The following is a 23,971-nucleotide window of genomic DNA, read 5'->3' as shown; positions in this document are numbered from 1 at the left end:
AAGAGAAATCCGTTGGAATTTTTCCGATAGCTCCCATAGAAGCCGAGATATCGACCTTCAAAGTTAGGGTTTTTTCATTTTTCGGGTATACCCCCCCGTATCGAATTTTTTCACCAAAAATTGATTTTTTTCGAAATCAAACTATGTATACCAGCGTCTTATTTGGGTCACCCAGATTACGAAAACACCGGGTTATAACAGGATCCGAGCAGAACTAAGGGAATGAGAGCACTTTGAAAATCCTGAAAAAGTCGTTTTCGACGTCCGTTTTTGAGGCCAAAAATGGGCATCAAAAATGGCATATCTCGGCTATCGTAAAAGCTACGACCTTGCGGATGGTCTCGTTGGATTCAGGACGACAAAACTAAGAGAAATCCGTTGGAATTTTTCCGATAGCTCCCATAGAAGCCGAGATATCGACCTTCAAAGTTAGGGTTTTTTCATTTTTCGGGTATACCCCCCCGTATCGAATTTTTTCACCAAAAATTGATTTTTTTCGAAATCAAACTATGTATACCAGCGTCTTATTTGGGTCACCCAGATTACGAAAACACCGGGTTATAACAGGATCCGAGCAGAACTAAGGGAATGAGAGCACTTTGAAAATCCTGAAAAAGTCGTTTTCGACGTCCGTTTTTGAGGCCAAAAATGGGCATCAAAAATGGCATATCTCGGCTATCGTAAAAGCTACGACCTTGCGGATGGTCTCGTTGGATTCAGGACGACAAAACTAAGAGAAATCCGTTGGAATTTTTCCGATAGCTCCCATAGAAGCCGAGATATCGACCTTCAAAGTTTGGGTTTTTTCATTTTTCGGGTATACCCCCCCGTATCGAATTTTTTCACCAAAAATTTGAGTGGTTTAGGGCAAATTTACTATCTTCAAATCAACATGTTTTACCAATAGCCTTGATAACATTTTTGTTGCCAACTGTCCTGTCCAGCAGTACTGTGTCAATCAATTTCTGAGTTTCGTTATTGAGGATTTTAACTTTTACTGCTTCTCAGCAATCGAGTTTCTGCAGGCTGTTTTGCTGTTAGAGTGGTTTGTCAAGAGCTTGGAAGGACAGGATACTTCTTCCTGGTTGGCATCTGCTTTTGGGGGAGCGCTACTTACAATCTTCTGCAGATTGTTATTGTTGGTTGTTGATTGTTTTTTGATATATAGAGAGTCTTGTCGGCCATGTTTTATCCAAGAGAGTATTTTTATTATCTAGTGCCGCTAAATACAGGAAGTAGCATGATTGATTTTTCTAAATCAACACAAGTTTATCACCCAAAATCCGAGATATGTTACTCGCCAACACGGTAATTTACGTCTTCCTATACCAACGTCTGCTTTAGTCAACAGATCAGTTTTTTATGAGGGTCTAAAAATGTTTAACCATCCGCCGAGAAGCATTTAGGAGGCAAAATCTCCTAAACAATTTACATTACTTTTAAAAAAAATTATTATGCACTCGGACTTACTATTCAGTGCTTGAATATTTCAATGACACTCATAATGTAGCTCACTAGTGGAGAGATGTTAATGTTAAAAAATCATAATAGGCACACATACAGGTATATATGTGCATATTTAATGTTCAATGTTATGCGAATTTTGTATATTGTGATTTTTTTAATTGTAGTATTATTTTATTTTATTAGACACAATAAGCCTTTGTTTATAATTTTTTTTTTGTTAAGAACAATAAAGCATATTTGAATTTGAATCAATAGTTGTTACAAAATTGAAAGAAATTAGGTATTCACATTGACATGGTATTTTTTTTATAACATCAAACGATATTATTGTTAATATGTGAAAGCACATTAATTATAATAGAAAGTAGAATCTCAGCATATCTAAGAAAACCCGTTTGCTGCTCTCGCTTCACGTAATTTCGGTAAAATAACAGTCATGTGTGTTCAGTGCACTTTCTTTATCTGTAGGCGTAAGCAGGCAAAATATATTTTCTTTTTCTCGTAAAAATTAAAAAAAATGACGGAAGACTGGTTTACGCTGCAACCCTTTGAAGGGAAACAAGACCGAAAGAAAACTGACAGCAAGCTTCTGGGAAAATGTTTATTACCTCCGTATTTTTCGGAAATTCAACAGAAAATTTTTGATTTTTCTGTTCGTGAGGACGACGTTTGGTTAATTAGTTTTCCCAGGACTGGTAAGTGTATATACATATATGATCCAAACATGAAAAACTATTTAGATTTAAAACCGATTTTTAGGTTCTACATGGTGTCAAGAAATGATATGGCTAATTCAAAATAACCTGAATTTTCAATCCGCCCAAACCATTATCCAGCAACTGCGAGCTCCCCTTATAGAGTAAGCTTTTTTTTTTTTTTTTTTTTAATAAAATATGTCAGTGAACGAACAAAAGTTCTCCTATTGTACAAGTGCTTTCAGTTCAAAAGCATTACATTTTCTCCTCTAATGGGTATTTTAATATAAAAGGTCCCATTTTTTAGGTCTTCAGTGGTGCTATTCGAACACGTCGATTCCGTTAAAGACGACAGTAATCGTGACGTACCGAGATTTTCCAGGATAAATTTACCGTTGGATTTACTGCCGCCGGAACTGGAAAATGCGAAAACCCAATTGGAAAAATTGTTTACCGACCCGGTGGGGTTCGTCCAAGAACTTCCATCTCCGAGGTGCATTAAGAGTCATTTACCAATAGAACTGTTGCCGGATGAGATTTTTACCAAAAAACCCAAGGTTAGTAAAGAGTATAGGTAGGATGTTTTACTTTCTGACACTGCGACATGCGATAACGACGTGCGACACTGCGGTGTGCCGTACATAATTTAATCTGGCACTAGTCAAATTAGTGTGTTGTTTAACCCACAGATGTAAATAGCTCCGCACGGCGCTATTATAGCTGCGGAGCTATTTACATCTGTGGTTTAACCTATCGACTTGGGGCACCGATACGGCGGCATCGCAGATGTTGTCGCGGTACGTCTTCGAGAAAAACAAAATAGTTTCTGAAAGACCAGTGTTGCCAGGCGTACCATAATTATGGAATTGTACCATAATTTTGCAACATTTTTTGCTTGCTCCATAATTTATACCATAATCAGAAATGTACCATAGTTGTACCATAATTTTGTTTTTTTTTGTATATATCTTTATTCATTCTTTATTATACCTAACATTTCAATAATGTTTTTATGCAATATTTTTATGTTTTTCTTGTTTGGTTAAACCAATTTATCCAATATACAAATTTGTATATGTATTTATGTTAATGTTTATCTATTTTTAATTTAGATTTTGAGTGCAATATTTTGTTCATTTTTCAATAAATGTAAATTGTTAAAAAAGTATTTTATTTCTACTAGAAATCGTTTTTTTAATTAAAAGAAATGATCAGAATAGGAAATTTGATTAAATTCATAATCCATTATCAACAAAATGTAACACATTTTATAAGTTTGGCGACAGCGCGACTGTGACGTGACGTCACACATAGGAAAAGGTTGTGTACTGACAGAATTGTATGATTGTACCATAATTTTGTACAAAATTCCATAATTTTGGCTAGAATGTACCATAATTCTCACCCAATCATCTGGAAACACTGTGAACGACAGCGACAGCGCAGCTAGTACTTTTGTATAGCACCCCCGGCATCGGTCTATTTGGTAGAGTCCATAAAATGAGAGAATATGCCGGTGACGTCAGACTTCGCGCATCTAAGCTGGCTATCGTTAAGCGTAGATTCTAGTTTATGACTAAACAATCAGTGCCGGGGGTGTATTGTGTTAAAATATTATTAAATAAATGGGGTTTAAAATACTGTTAAATAAATTTAAACTTTTCTTTACTTTATTTATGCGTATGTGGATATAAGTGTTAGCTTTACATACATATATTACTTTAGATACTCAAAATAACGTTTACGATACGTGTTAAAGAAATACATATGTTTTTTTTATACTCATTATGATACGAACATTATTTGATATTCATTAATGTAATCATCATTTAAGATTATGTCCTTTGAAATACTTTTGTTTAAAAATCAGTTGAAATCTTAAAATATAAAAAAAAATATTTAATTTTTAAAATATGTTAAAAATAAAATTAATTTTTAAAATATGTTTTAAAACATCTATTTCTTTTCTTTCTTCAGCTATTAAAGATATTAAAAATAAAAGTCCACATAAGGGTATATAAATTTTACTGCTCATAAAAACACTACATAATATTATTACGGTATATAATACATATTCATATTATTAAATTAGTCACTATCTGACAAAATGTCCACATTGCTGATAATTGATTCGTCGGAACTCGTTTCCAAATCTTCATCTGATGAGCCAGTGTTTACCGTAAATTTTAGGGAATCTAAAGTTTCATCAAAAAGATTATGATCTTTTATATATTTGTCTTCAATTTTGTCGACATGGTCACAAATGTTTCTCCAATCATCGACAGATACTTCTGCAAATTTTTGCCTCGTCAAAGCTTCTACATCTGCTAACTTAAAAGTTGTGTTCCTGCTTGCTACCCAGTTTTTAACAGTGGCCCAGATTTTTTCAATGGGGTTCAATTCTGGGTGGTATGGAGGCAAACGCAAAGTTGAGTGTCCGTGACTTTCCATTAGTTCGTCAAGTTTGCACTTTATCGGATAAAATCTTTTATTTTGAAGAACTATTTCATAAAGTTCCGTTTTTGTCATTTTCTCGTCATGTTCTAAATTATGCTCCTTAAGCCAATCAATTATGAGTTGTTTCTTACTTCCTGAGGTAACATTCTTTTTTACTTGTACATTATGGTATGATGCATTGTCCAAAACTAAGACCGAATTTGGTGGCAAATTCGGAAGTAATTGGATTTCCACCCATTTCATGAAATTTTCATGATTCATGTCGTCATGGTAATCGCCACTTTTAGAACTTGAAATGTTATAAGTAAGAAATTAATAAGCACAGAATATATATTTTTTATATCTTACCTGAGCGGAATATAAGTAGACCGTCTTTAACAAAACCATTTTTTCCTCCAGCATGAACGATGATTAATCGCTGTCCTTTTGAAATGGGTTTTCGTATACCGCTTAGGCTTTCGTCAAACCAACCTTTGTCAGAAGTATGACTACTGTGTATATAGGTTTCGTCAGTATACACTATATTTCTACCTTGATTTTTAAATTCGGTAATTTGTTTTAAGTATTTTATTCTCTTCAAACGTATGTCATATGATTCCATCAAGGCCTTTCTATTATCATCTGTCTTCTTCCATCTAAAAAACAATGTTTAGAAGTTAGAAATTTATATACATATTAACATCTAACAGGTACATATAATTTTAAAAAACTCATAACCCTAAAAATAAAATTCAAGATAAATAAAGAGACACAGGTAAAATTTTAAAAATGATATTCTAGTTAGGTAGAACATTAAGGAGAAGAATATAATAATATATCCAATTAAGAGGAAAGAGTGGATTAACCAGGGTCATACCTTTTTTTATCTTACAGGTAACATGCTTATGCATCCTACAGGTGTGTATTTATAAATAAATAAAATTAAAAAAGGGTTTGTAACAGGTAGTCAGGAAATTGTAATAGCTATATTATGGGTAGCGCAATTTAGAATTTGAACTTAATTTAAATATTTTTTTAATTTTCTATGTTTTAAGTTTATATGAATTAAAATATCATATGCATATCTTTTCAATGTTCTTTTTAGTATTTTTTCAATGAACGCTAAGATTAGATAAAAATTGTAATATTACAAACGAATGCAAAATATAAATATGGTTGAACCATACATACCTAAATCCAATGCTCTTTAGAAGTTTTGCTAAGGATGATATACTCATAGGCTCATGAATAACAGATCGGTCAATGATCTTTTGTAGGATTACTGCTAATAAAAAATAGGATTAAAATTAAAAAAACACAATAAAGGTAAATACGTACACTTGAGAGTAGGCCTTCTTTTTTCCACTATATAAAAATCATTAACTATGCTCCTAATTTCTTTAAGTTGCGTCGAAGTAATGTCAAGTATACGTGATTTCCTGGGCCTCTTTTTTCTTGGACTGCTGAATGAACAAGAGGGGTTATTTTTTATATTGGCCGACTCCTTCAATATTTTTTGGTAGGTATCTTTCGATATTTTTGTAGCAGCCAACGTACTTTCTCTGGAAATAATATAGGATGTATAAATTATATGAATATTAATATTGTGATTTTTAAACGTAATCGGAAAATCTCTAAGACGTAACATAAAATTTATTTATATACATATGTATGTATACAGTGCTTTTCTTTGAAGTCCCCCCCCCCATTTATTTTTTGAACGGGTCAAATAAAAATTTTTGAAACTTGGCATAAGTAAATTGGTCTATAGATACTATTTTTCACTGTAAACTAGGTAGTTATAAATTCCAAGATGGCGGCTGGGCGACATCTTGAGAAAAAAAATTAAATAGAAAGGGGGGTCGTGTGGTACCTCATTTTAAAGGTCTCAATGAGTACTTTATAACCCTGAAATATTAGACCCATATCTTAACCCGTTTCAAAATGGCGGCCTAATAAAAAAGTTTTTTTTTTATTTTAACGTTTTACATTTTTATGATTTTTGAATAGGTAAAAATCAGTGTACGAAAATAAATCACTATTTTATTTTGACATAAAAACGACAGTTCTAGATGTCAAAATAACACATAAGCGCCATCTTGAATAAATGCATTAAATAGAAATCTTATGTTACCTCATTTAAAAGGTTTTATTGGGTACTTTTAATATTTATTACATGGACTCGGTGGACTTCATTTTGACCTGTCTAAAAGTAACAGCCAAAAAAATACACTGTTGCGATTTTATCATTTCACTGTTTTTTTTTCTGCCGTGTCACAAACCACCATAGATGATGATTTCGACCAACGTTTAGTAGATTGTGTTCGTGTATTTCCAGTCCTTAATTTCAGGTCTTATTGGTTTAGGACAGCGATATGAAGGCATCGTCGTTATATCCTCTTGAATTGCACTCAAGATATAGTAGTACAAATCATGTGATACTCTGAAAAAGGCATCTCACTATCGCTTCAATAAAAATGTTGTAAGTTCCTTCTTTGTCACGATTCTTGTATATGTCAGAATGTTTCTGGAAAGGTTCAGGAGCGTGAAGTAATAGAGCTAAATTTTCTTCTTCTTCTTCGTCGTAAAGTAAAAGAATCGCAGCAATTTTACGACGAATAGCGTTAATCTTGATAAACTGTACTGCCTCAAACGATTTGCGCTGAACTGAAATGTCGTATAGTAAGAAAACAGTTGGTCGCAAACCCGCAATCTGCGTCGCGACAGTTCAACGTACGTCGTTATCGCAGTGTCTCAGTGTCGGAAAGTAAAACATCCTACCTTTAAGGCTAGCGTCCACTTCAGACGGATCGCGGCGGGGCGGACTGGGCCGCATTTCTTGCAACTGCGTTCACTATAGACGTAGCAAGACGGATATTTTTAGGTATACTGTATATTTAGCCAGTTTCAGTTTAGTCGTTTTTGTGTTTATTGTGGATGGGGTGGGACGAGCGTTTTCGACACTATTCAAATTTGAGTTATTTTAATCATTGAACTGATAAAAAAGTCCTGAAATGGAAATAGATACGTCTGATGAAGAGTTGTTCCTGTTTCAAATATTGCTGGAAGAGGAAGAAAAAACGGAAAAAAAGAAACGTAAACATAAAATGTGGGTTCACGATATTTGCAGGCAAAGAAAACTATACGGAGAATTTCACCATTTAATTCCAGATTTGAAAAAAGACCCTACAAAATTTTTTGAATATTTTCGTATGTCAGAAGAAAAATTTGAAGAATTACTGCATATTTTAAATAACGACCTTATAAAACAAAAATCTAAATTTAGAGAACCAGTAGAGCCATATGAACGACTGGCTGTCTGTCTTAGGTAAGTAGTATTCTTATTAATAAACATGCATCAGAATAATTTTATGCAAAGTGATCATAGCTCATTTTTTAATGTTCCACGGCATGAAATCAAAAACTATTATTTCTGCGATGATAAACTTTAATTCATATTTTTCATACTTACTACATTTTATTCTAATTTCTATATAAATGTATTAAGTTTTTAGTCTTCTAACATCAACGTTCAGGAAACGTTAGAAATTCTCCCATCTGTATATATGTCTTGTTTGCATGATCAGCTGGTTCAGCTTGTGAGGATTGTCCAGGTGAAACTGGAGAATAAACTTGCGATCCTAACGAATCACTAAGTTCATTGCTTTGGACCATAGTATTTGACCCAGTTGTTGCAATTTGACCTGTCTGTAACACGGGCATTCGGACTGGTTCTTGATAATGGCTCCGCACAGTAGGACGATTAAAATATTGTTCATGGCTTGCTTTTCGCTGTAACATTTTCAATTCAGCGTCATTTATAATTTTAAAAACGGAACCTTTCACACGAATTTGGATGTCTTCAGGAAAAGTTTTCACTGTACGCCCCAAATTAGTAAAAAAGTCAACAACTGTGTCAGGTTCTTGGCGAGGTTGGTCATACTTTTTCTTAATATAGGACTGAAACAGTGTTTTTGCCGAGGTTGAGGACTGGCCATATTCGTCCTCTACTTTCTTTTTTTTTGAACATGAAGCAGTTAAATTGGAACTCATTTGGGATTGGGACCCTGGTGTAGATGGTGGCGACATGTTATCAAGCACAGCTTCTTCATCATCACTCGACTGTCTCGAAATGTTTGTTAAACATTTTTCCTGAGTTTCCAAATAACAAGTTAGAAATTGCATTTCTTTCTCATATTTAATAGGCTTATTCTTTGTAGCGGCTTGTCCACTCTTGGTTTTTCGCAAATTTTTTGCGCGCCTAAAGTTGTCTCTTAGCCTTTTCCAGCGGTCTCGACATTCGGATGCTAAAAAGAAAATGTATGGATATATTAAATAAACAATATTCATTTTTTTTGCGGGTATAAACACTAATAATTAAAATCTTTTCCAGGTTTTTGGCGACTGGCAACTCTTTTCGATCACTTGCTTTCAGTTTTCGTTTAGGAGAAAAGACTGTAAGAGCTATAGTCTACGAAACTTGTACAGCAATATGGCAGAGAATGAAAATTGACACACCTTCGGAAGAACAATGGGAAACAATAGCTTGTCAGTTTTGGGATAAATGGAATTTTCCCAACTGTATAGGTTCGTTAGACGGGAAACAAGTTGTTATAGAATGTCCCGCAAAAAGTGGATCGAAATTCTTTGGCTATAAAAAAACATTTTGTGTGGTTTTATTAGCTTTGGTAGGCGCCGATTATAAATTTCTGGTGGTCGACATTGGCGGCCTAGGGAAAAACTCCGATGGAAATATTTTTTCGAATTCCAATTTCGGAAAAGCGCTAGCAGAGAACAGACTGAACATTCCTCATGACAAACCACTTCCTGGCACGGAAGATGCAATGCCTCATGTTATCATTGGAGATGCAGCATTTCCTTTGGGAAGGCATTTAATGAGACCATATCCTGGTAACCAGACTTTAGCCTCTGAAGAGAAGAAAGTGTTTAATTATAGGCTAAGCCGAGCACGACGGGTCAGTGAAAATGCGTTTGGCATACTATGCAGAAGGTTTAGAATATACGAAAGACGATTATCCATGACCCCTGAACATATTAACATTGTAGTGGCAGCAACGTGTTGTTTACATAACTTTTTAATTACCAATGTGGGGTTACAAGACGATTTAAAAGAAAATAATGAAACATTGGAAGGATTAGTGAATTTACCACACTTTGGTGGAAATGCAACACAACTTGCTCTCAGTATTCGGGACAAGTTTAAACAATATTTTGTATCGAATTTCGGATCACTACCTTGGCAATTACAGGTCGTAAGAAGAGGATTTCGTCATCACGAATAATATATACTTCGCTACCGTCTATTTTACATATATGTATCTGACATATTATTATTTCATTAGGTAAATAAATGCGTCTGAAATACCTATGTACTTACCCCTTAATTTCATTAAATCTGCAATTTCTTGCCATATATTGTTTCTCCTCTGTTCGTCGTGGTACCTCGCATCTTCCGTGTCGTACAGTTCCTTATACTGGGACACTAATGATATTAGCAATTCTTCGTCCATTTCTAATTAATTACCTAGTTAATTTGTGGGCAAAGCAATAAATAATTAACCAAAAATACTAAAATGCGTTTGTGCTGCTATCGCTCTACGTTAACTTGAGACGGGTCGCAACGTGCCGTCCGCAATAATCCGCCTATGAGGCAAAACAAAAATCCGTTGCGTTCCGCCCCGATGCGACGCGCCTCGAGTGGACGCACTCTTATTTGTTTCCACGTGAGAGTATCATTGCGTTGCGATGAGACCCGATGCTATCCGTATAGTGGACGCTAGCCTTTAAGGGTTAGTTAGTTAAAAATTATGCGACGTAGCCACATAAGCCACGAGGTAGACATAAGTCACTTTATGTTTGTTGAACTAAATTCTTTGAAAAATTGTACAGCAATTTACTTGCGAAACTTGCATGATGTTTTTTAACCCATAATTCTCCTTCCTTTCTATTCTTGCTGCTATTACAAATTCCTTTTCTTCTCGTCTATCTTCAACAATTGTTTTATTGTTTTCTGACTCACTGGCCTACAATCCTATATATTTACACTCTTTTCTAGATAATTTATACAATGAGAGAACCAAAAGACCTCTGCATCTCCGACTACTTTCACTGCCAAACGATCCACAAAATGAACATGAGTTTCGAAACGTTTTGTGACCTATTTATGAACGGTGATGTGCCAATAGGATCGGTTTTTAATCACTATCAGGGATTCTGGAGCAAAAAGGACGACCTGGACATTTTAATCCTGCATTATGAAGAAATGAAGGCAAACACCCGGGAAACTGTTAAGAAAATCGCCACATTCTTGGGAAAACCTTTGTCTGACGAAGACGCGGATGCGGTGTGCGAGTTTTTGAGTTTCCAGAATATGAGGGCGAATAAAGCATGTAACTTACAGGTTAAACAGTTCTTTGAGGGTATTTATTGATTATTTAAATTATTTTTTTGTGCAGGTTCTGGTGGATAATAGGCAAGGTAGTAATTTTTATGAAAAATCTGGAAAGCACTTTATCAGAAAAGGCATCGTGGGGGACTACAAAAACTATATGTCTTTGGAAATGATTGAAAAATTCGACCAATGGATCAGTAAAAACACTAAAGGAACCGACTTAATAGTGTCATAATTTTGTTATGAATAATGGATTTCTGCACCTATATTTACTATAATGAATTAATTTTTATTGAAATGTTCTTAAAAAAAAAATTGTTTACTCACTTTCAGACCACCGTAATACTGGATTATGTAACTTTAAAGAAGTATAAGTCATCTTTATATCAGGGTAATATCGAGAACCTAATAATAAAATGTATAAGGCAATCAATCAAGCAAAGCCATTTAACTGTTTTTTGCTAAAATTTGTTAGTTTATCAAGGACGCAGGTAAATATATTGAAAGTTATATAAGTTTAAAAAGAATGTCTTTAAATAAAAAAATTAATATTTCTATGAGTTTTTTTTTCTCTTAAGCCGTCAGCCTACAAATGCCAAAAGTATACAAATATAGGCGGGATTGTTTAAAATAACTGCCATTTAGGTCTTCAAGTTATTAGTGTTTTGTTCAGAGATTTCAAAACTTGCTAATAAACGCCAACCACTGTCTTTTCTCATTTTAATTAACTGGAGTTTATGTTAATTAACCGATAGGTCCGAAATTCAAAATGATTCAAAGGCGTACTACGATTCCAAAATATTGTGAAAAATGTCTTTTTTTTCTTGCAGAAAAATAGGAGCAGACGTCATGACTGTCAAAATTTTTCCCTAATAACATCAATATATTTGATAATTATTAAGCATCGAATATTTGACGAATATATCTCACGTCTTAAATAAACAGGGTGATTTTTATAAGAAGGTCATACTTTTGGGGGATGTTAGGGGACGTTCAAATATAACTTTTCATATAAGATACTATGGGTGGGAAATGCCTCAGAAGCAAAATACAGGGGGTTAAAGTTTTTAAAAAATTTAAGAAATTAATTTTTAGTTTTTTGACTATACTGTTTAAGATATCGGTGTCAAACGTTCTCAATAAAGCTACCTAATAAAGATGCTTTAAATGTAAAAAGTAATTAATGTTTTAGATCGTAGATCAGATAGGCATTAGAGTAATTTTTTAATAAAAAAAAAAAGTACGCCATTGATAATCAAAAATTTTAAGAATCCTTGGTTTATTTAACAGAAAAATAGGTATCCTGCATCTTTTTCTCAAAAGGCACCATTTTATCAGAATTTAAAAATAAATAACTAAGGAAAAAAAAATTATTAGATAAAATACGTTAAAAAATACTAAATAATAAATAATAATAATTAGTAAGTGTCCGCCATTTTGTTGGATACAGAGCCTGCAGCGTAATGTTAAATTGTCGTGAATTTTCTCAATAACTTCACCCTTATCTTTAATTTTGCCTGCAGCTACTGACAATGCGAGCCACATGATTCTTTAACTGGTGTTAAGTAAATAAGTAGATGAAACTGATCCCACAAATAGGATTACAAGGATTTCAATTAAGGGATCTCGCTGGCTAAGAAACCATGCAGGCCACCACAACCAAAAGCTTGGCAAATGTCTGGTTGTTTAGCCCCTTGTTAAAGATGGGTCAATAGATGCAGAACCTTTTGTTTTTTAATTGGATAAAGTTGGTGTTCAGCAATTTTTAATATATCCGCTTTTTAACATATCCGCTAACTCAATGCCACGCAAATTGCCAAGAGGGACATGATAACAAAATAACTAATAGCTTTGACGGTTGCTAGGACATTTTTGACATGCGAATCAAATCTTTGGTATAACGTCTTCTTCCTGATTAATTTAAATAAAGTAGTTGTTCTGCCGTTGCTTTATTTTGAACGTTATGGAGCGATTTACGTGGAATGAATTGGCAGATATGCATTTAACCATTGGTGAATCCAGAGGAAATGCTGTATTGGCTCGCGCGATTTATGCTGAACGTTTTCCCAATCGAATGGTCCCCGAGAGAAGATTTTTTCTTAAGGTCGACAGGAGTCTACGTGAGAGAGGACAATTACAAGTATGTATCTACTTAAAAAAAAAAATAAAAACAAAAAATTAACGTGTACTTTTTGTTTTAGGTAAACCCAGGCATAAGAGTTCGTGCAAGACCTATTCGTGATAATGTTGAGGAGGAAAAACTTCATAATATTGACGAGGAGGACCCAAATACAAGTACGCTGATCACCTGAGGATAAGCCAAACGTTGGTTTGGAAAGTTTTGCATGATAACCACCTTTATCCATTTAAAAAACAAAAGGTTCAGCATCTGTTGCCCCAAGACTATGCTAATAGGTTCGCGTTTGCCACTTGGTATCTTCAACAAGGGGCTGAAAACCCAGACATTCGCCAAGCTATTTTGTTTAGTGAAGAATCAACGTTTTGCCGAGAGGAACATTTCAACCCAAGAAACAATCATGTCTGGGCTGATGAAAACCCTCATGCTAAATTTATCCGTGGCTACCAACAAAAATTCTCTGTAGGGGAGAACTTGACTGGTCCGTACATTTTGCCAAGACGTCTCATTACAGGGAATTATTTGATTTTTCTTCGAGATGTATTGCCTGAACTTTTAGAAGATGTGCCATTGGATGTTCGGCAAATAATGTGGCTTCAACATGACGCTTGTCCGGCACACTATGGTCGTGTTGTCAGGGAATATTCGAACCAAAGATATCCTAGACGTTGGATTGGGAGGGGAGGCCCAGTGGCTAGGCCAGCGCGCTCCCCCGATTTAAATCCTTTTGATTTTTATTTGTGGGGTCATTTGGACCAACTTATTTATTCTACACCTGTGCCAGATAAAATAAATAAGTAAAATAAATAAATCTGGCCTTTATTTGAAAAAATTATATAAGTTTATGGCGAAGTCTAGCAACACTGCTATTCTACTTAACCACAAAAATTGAGAAGAATAGAAACAATCTTATAAAAACTTATTATTAGATAAAATACACACATTTAAAAAAAAAAAAAACAGAAAAATACAGGTATCCTTATACTAGCTAACCTTTTAACATTTTAAAACACATTTCACCATTGTAAAAAAGAAAAAATAATAATCATCACAATTTTTAATTTTTTTTCTTTTTTCCCTTTTTTTTATTTTATTTTTATTTTGATGGCAACAGAAACATAATTATCGAATCATATTATCCAAATAATATTAACAGTCAGTTAAAGTTTTGAGAAATTAAAGAAAAAAAAACTTTTATTTTAGCCAAGTTGTTCAGCAAATAAAAGTTTATATTTAAACTTTAAAATGTTGAAAGACTTCATGTTTTCAGGTAATAAGTTAAGCAAAGTAATTGAATTATACGCAAACGATTTTTTAAAAACGGAAGTACGGAATTTGGGAATTGTGTATTTATGTTTGCGCCTAATGTTAATGTTGCGAACTGCAGACCTAGTAAGAAAAAGACAATCTAACTAAGTACTATTTATTGATAAATTCATAGTCTTATGTAAAAAACTACCCAAATGAAGTCTCCAACGATTTTCTATTCTGAGCCATTTAAGCTGGTTAACCTTATGTGATATATGATCACGTCTACTCAAGCCAAATATCATTCTGCAACAGGCATTTTGCATGACTTGTATCTTATTTTTTTCATGATAAGTAAGACATGGAAAATAAATAAAATCACAATAGTTAAATCTTGATAGTACTAGTGATTCAGATAGCATTTTTGCAAGAACGATTTGCGTAAAGCAGTTTTAAGTTTGTAAAAATGCTTTTTTTCTCATGTCTGCAACGTGATGTTCAAATCTTAGCTGAGAGTCCAATATCAAGCCCAAGTTACGAGTCATCTCAACAAAGTTAAGTGGCACTTGATTAATAGAAATATTAATATTTTTCTTTAGAAATATTGATTTTTTTTTATTTGCAAATTTAGAAGAGTTTAATGTTAGATTATGCTCAGTTGACAAATGCTGAATAATGTCTAATTCTTGATTTACTAAGTCATTAACAATTCTATATTCATCAGGTTTGAATGAAATGTACAGTTGTGTATCAGCAGCATAGGTAACCTTTTTACAATGTTTTAAGGAAGCGAGTAAGTCAGACGTATAAATTATAAATAACAGTGGGCCCAAAATAGATCCTTATGGGACTCCAGCTAAAATATCAATCCTATCGGAAAAGTTGCCTTTATAAAATATGCTCTGGGTTCTTTCCGATAGATAAGACTTTACTAATTGTAATGCTGACGATTCGAAACCATAATATTTAAGTTTAGCAATAAGTAGCTGATGATTTATTGTACCAAATGCCTTCGAATAGTCTAACAAAATAAGCAGAGTTGCAAATCCCTTATCATAAGCCTCGAAGATATCATTAATTACTTTTGCCAAAGCAGTTGAGGTGCTGGAACCTTGTCGGAACCCACATTGACTAACTGGTATAATTTCGTTGTCATTGCAGAATTTTAGGATTTGCTGAGCACTTTGAGCACCTTTTAAATTAATTATTAATTATTATTATTTATTATTTAGTATTTTTAACGTTATCCAATAATTTTTTTTTCTTAGTTTTTATTAAAGTTATTTATTTTTAAATTCTGATAAAATGGTGCCTTTTGAGAAAAAGATGCAGGATACCTTTTTTTCTGTTAAATAAACCAAGGATTCTTAAAATTTTTTAATTATCAGTGGCGTACTATTTTTTTCATTAAAAAATTACTCTAATGCCTATTTGATCTACGCCACTGGTTGAAACTAAAACATTTACATTTAAAGCATTATTGAGAAAATTTGACACCGATATCTTAAACAGTTGTCAAAAAACTAAAAATTAATTTCTTAATTTTTTTTAAAACTTTAACCCCCGTATTTTGCTTCTGAGGCATTTCCGACCCATAGTGTCTTATTTCAAAAGTTATATTTGAACGTCCCCTATCATCCCCCAAAAGCATGACCTTCTTATAAAAATCACCCTGTATAATAAAATATTTAAAAAACATATATTTAATAAACATATATATAAAAACATACTTTCAAATATCCTGGAGTTATTTTTAATTTAATAATGCTAGGAAAATTTAAAAAATAAATACAATTTTAACTAGATTACCTAAAATTTAAAAATGTATATTTTAAATAACAATTAGGTATCTAAAAATATTAAATAAGTTTCAAAGAAATCCAAGATGGTGCCCATGCTTTATAAACTGTCACTTATTGTCAGAAAACCCATTAATGCCTATTAAATGACGTCACATTCCGCCTTAACACGCTCGATTTAACAAAAAAAAATCAAATAAATTGAATGGATCTTGAAACTTTTTTCAATTTTTCAGAAAAAATATTTTTGCACCTAAGAGATTGAATAATTCGAAAAAAATAAATTCTTATTTCAAAGAACCCTTTTCATCAAGTTCCTCTAACTCTACACAAACCGAATTACGACAAATTGAAACGAAACGTTTCCTTATGTCCTTCAATAAAACACGAGTAAAAAAAAGCACAAACAAGCACCAGACACGAACAGAGGGAGCAAACTAATATAAATAAGATACAGTGCAGTAAAAATTCCTTCATTTCATATCAGACGTCCCCCATAGCAGCGATTTCTTACGGTAAAATCGATTTACTTACAATCGATCGCGTATAATAATGGTAATCGATACGATGGAAACGGTCGAAAACGCGCGATTAGATGGAATTTTGCGAAAATATTTCACGAATAAATTTCGAAAGGGTTACGTCGAGGTGGACGGGGTTACGATGCCGGCGAGGTACCGCGACATGCAGGAGGAAATTTTCAATTGGAGTGTCAGTGAGGAGGACGTGTGGATTTGTAGTTTTCCTAAAACTGGTAAAAACCTTCAAATTCTTCTTATTATTTATTAAAACAGAAATGCACGTCAGATTATTTAATCGTAAGTAACTGCATTTGAAACGCATTAGCGTTACGCTTTCGATGCACTCTAAACCACTTTCATTCAATATTAATTGGCATTAAATAATGTGGTGTGAAAGTAGTTTATTCATGTATTAAGGGCATTTGTATACAGTGATATTGCAAACGCACCAAAAGGATATTTTATATGGAATGGTATGAGCGATTTTCATATTAATCGCAGAAAAAAAATTAATACTGCACATTTTCAAGCATATCACTGCTTGTCGCAAGATTTATCGAAAAATAAAATTTCACCATTGCAATTTACAGCTGTTTATTTTGATCTGATAACTTGATGTAAAGCAAAACTGGATAAACCCAAATGTTTATATTTATTTATTTTATTTATTTATATTTATTTATATACACCCCATTACAAAAAATATATATATTTCTGAAAAAGAAATAAAAGCTATACTACATAACCACTAATTAACAATAATTATCACTTCTTCCACTATCACTTCCTACGACTTCTTATCTAATCTTAATACCAAGGATAATTAAACCGTTTTACAAGTAGTAACAATATTCTCTCAAAATCAGAACAATTAATAATGTAAAATTAGCTAAGAAAAAAACAAAATATATTATTATCAATGACAATGATCAAATGTATTTCAAATCATTATTCATGGAGCAAAATTAATTCAAAAAAACAAAATCCCACAAACTCTTAATAAGACTCCTAAAATGCAATAAGGAAATTCCCAAAACTTTAATTCCAGTAGAGTTTACCAGCCTCAAGATCCTTTCGACAGGCGAGTGCATAGCATAGTTGGTACGATGATAAGGCAAAGAAAACAATCGATTTGCCCTCAGATTACGGTATGGAATATTGAATGAAATCCTATTAAGTAGTTCGGGACAAATCACAAGGCCATTCAAAAGTTTATAAATAAACACCAAATCATTCTCAGTGCGTCTCTTAAGTAAATTTCGCATGTTCAGCAAGTTCATTGCTTCATCATAACAATGGTCATTAGGAACTGGAATGCGAAGTTTATAAAGGCAGAATCGTAGAAATTTATTTTGAACCCTCTCCAGTGGCATACAATTATTCATGTACAGAGGAGACCAAATTATTGGTCCATACTCCAACAAAGAGACAACAAGTGATATGTACAACCTTTTGCAAGTTTCAACCGATAGATCCTTACAGTTGCACAGGATAGAAAGGACCTTAGATGCTTTAGTTATAATAGTATTTACATGGGTATTAAAATTCAATTGTTCATCAAAAAAGATACCAAGGTCCTTTACTACTTCAGTGTACCTAAGATTATCAATAGTATAGGAGGAAGTTACCCGTGTGTTTCTTTTGTAGAAACTAATGTAACTGCATTTACCCACATTCAGAGCCAAACTATTACCAACACACCATTCACACAATCTATTCAGATCATCTTGCAAGAGAACCATATCTTGTTCTGAACTGATCACCCTATAAAACTTTAAATCATCGGCAAATAACAAAAAATTACTATTTTTAAAGCAAACCAAAATATCATTAATGAAAATATTGAACAACAGGGGAGAACAATGACCACCCTGTGCCCCCTGTGGAACCCCAGAGGTCACATTGATAAGATGCGACCTAGCATCCCCAATTTGTACCTGCCGAAATCTGTCAGAAAGAAAACTTGCAAACCAGGCCACCAAACAATCTGAAAAACCAAAAAGTCTTAATTTTTCTAGTAATAAGCTATGGTTGACACTGTCAAATGCCTTGGAAAAGTCTGTATATATTACATCCACTTGTTCACCCCTCTCCAAAGCACTCAACAGAGCACCCTGATACAGCAACAAGTTTGTAATAGCAGACTTGCCACGACTGAAGCCATGCTGTTCACTTAACAGAAGTTCTTTGCAATAAAAATTAATTTGGTCATAAATAAGACTGTCTAGAAGTTTTGGGATGGCAGACTGTACGCACACACTTCTGTAATTGATCATTTCGTTAGCAGCACCACATTTAAATATAGGCGTAATAAAACTGAGTTTCCACTCGGATGGAAAAACTGTCAAGTCTAAAGACCTACTGAATAAAACAAAGAGGGGATAAGAGAGGGCACATACACATTTTCTCAAAAAATAATTGGATATACGATCAGGGCCAGCACTAAGTTTAGGGGGTAATCGAAAGATCTTATCAAAAATTAATCCAATAGATAATTTAGGATTTGGAATAGTCATGTTTACACCAGCCTGCCGAGAAGGTAAGACATTATTATCTCTATTATAGACAGTCGAAAAAAACCTGGCAAACCCCTCTGCAATTTGTTCATAACCTGCAAACTCCCCATCATTATAGGTCATCAAATCAGGAAGCTTATTCGTTGCTCTCCTGTTATTAAACTTATACCAAAAACTTTTGGGGTTTGTATAAAGTAACTGGTCCAAATTTAAAATAAAGTTCTGGTAACAAGTCTCCGTTAGAGTTTTGCACCTAGCTCTAAGATCTAAAAAGACTTCGTAGTCTGCAACAGTATGACTAGACTCATATTCTGTATGTGAAATTTTTTTTTGCTGGATCAAGTACTTTAACTCCCCTGAAAACCAACTGGGAGAAGACGAGGTTTTGAATCTCTTAAGAGGCACAAACAAGGCTATAGCCATATTCAATCTATGATAGAACTCTGAAACCGCATCATCAATATTAATTACTTTCAGAACATGGTCCCAATCAACTCCACACAAATAACTATTAACACACAAATAATTTGCATTTCTAAAGTCATAGAAGTACTGTACAAAATTTAAAGTTTCCTCTTTACCATTGCTAAAAGTTAATTCAAAATAATAAGGCTTATGATAGACAGACTTACTAAAAACACAGTCAACAGCTTTACTCACCACTAGATCATTCCTATTTGTAAAAGTGAGATCAAGAAAGGCATTTCTATCATTTGGCACAAAATTCCTTTGAAAAAAGTTAAGGTAAAAATAAAACTCCTCAAGTATTAATCCACATGAGTTAGGTGGGCATCTAACAATAGTTCCAAACTCATCATTTTCCCAAAGAGCATCCGGAACATTAAAATCACCAAAAATAATAAAGTCAGAGACAGAAAATTGTTGCCTGAGAATATCAACTGACTGACAATGTCCCTCATAAGAATCCGTATTGGACCCAGGTGGGATATATTTAATTTGTTTCTGCCTTCTATGTCTTCGATATAACAAAGCCAAAAAAATCATTACTTTCATATTATTCATACTAAGGTCGCACTGATGTAGCATAGTGCGTTAAGAAAATCGCCCATTTTTTCCAATGTTTTAAAAATATCTCAAAAATGTCTAAATTATTCTTAAAATATAGTCACACTCCAGGTCTCTTAAAAATGTAAAAATATATCAAGGTGTCCTATGTACCTATAAAAAACTAAATAATAGGGAACTGAAAATAGACCATAGAAAAATATAGATGTTTTGAATATCCTTGAATAAATTAACCATTTCTCCGAAACTTTCGAAATTTTCTTCTTAACCATTCTTAGAATAATAGAAACTCCAGGCCTCCTAAAGATATTAAAATATATAAGAAGTCCAATTGAAAAAATAGATTAATACGAGTCTGATTATAGGCCCTGGAAAAATTCCTTTAAGACAACCATCAATTTTTCCAAAATATACACTACGACTGACATAAAATGAAGGAATTTTTCGAGTGTCGAAGATTCATGTATGGTACCTAAATCTGGTTCAACCATTAAATAGGTTAGACAAAATTAGCTGAAAATGAGTACCGCGTCAATGTGAATAACTTGATTTATAAAAAAAATCAATTTACTCAAAAGACACCTATATTTGACTTTCAAACTTACTTTGATTCGAAAAATACATAATGGGATAAATGGGAAAATAACTCCAAAACTAGTAAAACGGAAAAAGTCCAAATTATATTTAAATATAATTTGTAATCCCTTCTCCAAGCATCTCTACCGCTGGGACTTCAGGTTGACTTAATATATACAGATTTTTCCAAAGCTTTTGATAGGGTTAACCATGGGGTACTCTTGCAGAAGCTTAGCGCTTTAGGTATTGTGGGGCCTCTTCTTCAGTGGATCTCGGGATTCATCAGAGGTAAAACCCAAATTGTTAATCTTGGAGGTACATGTTCCTCTTAAAATTTTGGTGCCATCTGGGGTGCCACAGGGCTCTCACTCGGGCCCTGTTTTGTTTTGCCTCTTTTTGATTGATTTAGTTTGGAAACTTAAAAATTGTCGTGTGCTAATGTTTGCTGATGATGTGAAGCTATTTAGGCCTATCACATCCTTTTCCGATGCTGTGCTCCTGCAAAAAGACCTTAATTTGTTCTTTGATTGGTGCCACTTGAATAGAATGTCCGTTAATATCAATAAGTGCCATAAGATTACTTTTTCTAAGCAAAGAAACCCTATTGTTTTTCTTTATAAAATAAATAATGTAGCAATTGGGGTCAAAACAGAGGTTTTTGACTTAGGAATATTTATTGACTCGCGGTTGTCTTTTAAAAGTCACATCAATCAGGTGACTGGTAGGGCAATGAAAATGCTGGGTTTTATCCAATGGTCTACAACTGATTTGTCTTTGTTTACTTTTAGATTACTTTATTGCTCTCTTGTTAGGCCCATCTTGGAGAATGGCTCAATTGTGTGGTTCCCGTCATATAACTGCTACATTAAGCAGATTGAAAAAACTCAAAATAAATTTTTAAGGGTGGCTGCTTTTAGACAGGAGTATTACTATCAGTGGATCAGGGATAACCTGAACTTACCCACATTAGAGTCACGAAGAACATCTCTAGGAATACATCTTTTAAGGGGCAGTTAAAGAATATTATTTCATAGGGGCTTTAATTAATTAACTCATCTACACCTTTCATTGATTTATAGATAGTTTTGTATCTGAATATACATTTTTGTATGGGTATGCTATGTAACACTTTTGTAAATGGATTCCGTAAATAAATAAATAAATATCCATCCTTTCACCAGGTACGACATGGGCCCAAGAGATGGTCTGGATGATTATGAACAACCTGGATTTCAAAGGTGCCGAAGTCAATTTGGGCATACGATCGCCATTTTTGGAGTAAGTTAAATTAACTGAATTTAGTTTCCACTTTTTTATTTCCCACTCATTTTAGGGTGTCATCCTTATTTGACTTCCGGGACCTCATGAAGGAAATTCCTGGATTCGAACCCCCGATATTCCTAAAGGACTCTTTGCAGTTTGTGAAGAATCAAAGCAGCCCCGTTTGCATAAAGACCCATTTACCATGGAATTTATTACCAAAGGAAATTCAAAGTGGAGATAAAACACCTAAGGTATAATTCATACATATTTTCCTAATGAATTCAGTAAATTTATACCTATACCTATTTCAGATTATTTATACGTGCAGAGACCCAAAGGACACATGCTACTCCTACTACCACCACTCAAAACTTATGGAAGGTTACACAGGCAACTTCAACGATTTTTGCAAGTTATTTTTAGCAGGAAAATGTAAATTATGTTCACCCCATTATATTCCATCATTAATTCATATATATTTTTATATTTAGTATCATTTGCCCCCTATTGGAACAACGTACTGCACTACTGGAACCATCGAAATGACAGCAACGTATTATTCTTGACTTACGAGGAAATGAAGACGGACTTACCCTCGGTTATACGTAAAACAGCGAAATTTTTAGAGAAAGATTTAGACGAGGAACAAATCCAAATGCTAAAGAAGCATTTAAGCTTTGAAAGCATGAAAAACAACCCGGCGGTGAACTATGAATTAGTGAGGGAAATGTATAAGAAATATAAACTAATTAATTATGAGGGTGAGTTTATGAGGTCAGGATCAATAGGAGGATATAAGGCCGCTATGGGGCCCGAGCTGCTTGACCAGTTTGACCGATGGATAAAAACACATACAAAAAATACAGATTTTAATTTTTATGTATAATTGTGTGACTAATTTTAAGGATCTTTTTATAGCACACTATCCTATTGTTAATATCTCATAATGAAATGAGCTTCGCATGTGTATGATTATTACATTTTATTAGATATTGACCTTTACTTAACTAATCCATTTATTGCTTTAAATTTAGGTTGTGTCGATACGCATTCGCTTATCATTGTTAAACTCTATTCGGGAGTTGTTGATGGATGGTTATTAAATTAAAGAAAGACGCAAAACTGTGTTTTATTTCAAAAAATTAAATTTCCGAATCAATTTCTTGGGTCTAGCCGATGTATATCGGTGAGGTGCTGTAACTCTTAAAACTAATCCGTTATATTGTGTAAAAAAGTATTAATATGTTAGACCATAATATTTAGAAAATTGATTTAGGACTTCTGGTTTAATTAATTATAGATATTATGTTTTAGAAATTGATAAAAAAATTACTCCACCTCTGGAGTTATCAGCTATTTGGCGCCATCTATTGGCCGCTTGTGTCAAGGGCAACGTAAAGAGAAGAAACACTAATAGATATTGATCTTTTTTCAACAGGTTTTTAGTCCAGTAGCAACAACACATATTTTTTAAATTAATTATTTGTTTTTAATTTGAATTAATTTAAATTTTTACTAACGATACAATACTGAAACTAAATTTATTTAAATGAAATAAAGGATTCTAAGTTTTGAATTGTCTTGGGTGCTACTGGTTTAAATATTTTAAAGATTTTTGGTCTAGTAGCAACAGCACGAAAGATTTAAATTCTAAATATGTATAGAGTTTTCGTAATATAAACAATAACAGGAACCAGGATGAAGCAATTAAATGAAAAAACTCATAATTTATTCTGTTGCTACTGAGCTAATTATTCTCCGCTATTCTTGCTTCACGTCCACCGTATTTTTATCTTTTTTTAAACGAGCATCGCAGATTACGTTACTCCTAATAAAAGTTTTACACATCATCCCGCTAAGCCGAAGTGTGACGTA

The 23,971-nt window shown here is 33.4% G+C and overlaps 3 protein-coding genes and 1 long non-coding RNA gene across 4 annotated transcripts; 2 read left to right on the top strand and 2 right to left on the bottom strand.

Annotated features, from left to right (window-relative positions):
• The first annotated feature begins 1,935 nt into the window (after nucleotides 1-1,935).
• Nucleotides 1,936-23,218, top strand: LOC126741932 (uncharacterized). Its single transcript, XM_050448409.1, has 12 exons — nucleotides 1,936-2,162; nucleotides 2,227-2,326; nucleotides 2,470-2,719; nucleotides 10,675-11,019; nucleotides 11,075-11,243; nucleotides 13,005-13,150; nucleotides 13,212-13,305; nucleotides 16,715-16,948; nucleotides 22,015-22,111; nucleotides 22,167-22,347; nucleotides 22,408-22,528; nucleotides 22,588-23,218. Exons 1-12 carry the CDS (start codon nucleotides 1,985-1,987, stop codon nucleotides 22,980-22,982), a joined length of 2,310 nt encoding a protein of 769 aa, XP_050304366.1. The 5' UTR covers nucleotides 1,936-1,984; the 3' UTR covers nucleotides 22,983-23,218.
• On the bottom strand, nucleotides 4,171-7,381 carry LOC126741910 (uncharacterized). Its single transcript, XR_007662431.1, has 4 exons — nucleotides 5,937-7,381; nucleotides 5,790-5,880; nucleotides 4,968-5,254; nucleotides 4,171-4,908 (listed from the first exon to the last, which is right to left on the bottom strand). It is a non-coding gene; the product is annotated as an uncharacterized LOC126741910 (long non-coding RNA).
• LOC126741906 (uncharacterized) lies at nucleotides 7,567-10,006 on the top strand. Its single transcript, XM_050448376.1, has 2 exons — nucleotides 7,567-7,926; nucleotides 8,992-10,006. Exons 1-2 carry the CDS (start codon nucleotides 7,613-7,615, stop codon nucleotides 9,899-9,901), a joined length of 1,224 nt encoding a protein of 407 aa, XP_050304333.1. The 5' UTR covers nucleotides 7,567-7,612; the 3' UTR covers nucleotides 9,902-10,006.
• On the bottom strand, nucleotides 7,997-10,129 carry LOC126741908 (uncharacterized). Its single transcript, XM_050448378.1, has 2 exons — nucleotides 9,997-10,129; nucleotides 7,997-8,905 (listed from the first exon to the last, which is right to left on the bottom strand). Exons 1-2 carry the CDS (start codon nucleotides 10,127-10,129, stop codon nucleotides 8,124-8,126), a joined length of 915 nt encoding a protein of 304 aa, XP_050304335.1. The 3' UTR covers nucleotides 7,997-8,123.
• Nucleotides 23,219-23,971: the final 753 nt, after the last annotated feature.

The sequence above is a fragment of the Anthonomus grandis genome, chromosome 11 (genome assembly GCF_022605725.1).
Source record: "Anthonomus grandis grandis chromosome 11, icAntGran1.3, whole genome shotgun sequence".
NCBI classification, from domain to species: domain Eukaryota; kingdom Metazoa; phylum Arthropoda; class Insecta; order Coleoptera; family Curculionidae; genus Anthonomus; species Anthonomus grandis.
Note: the sequence above shows the minus strand (reverse complement) of the source record. Positions and strands in the feature narration are given on the sequence as shown.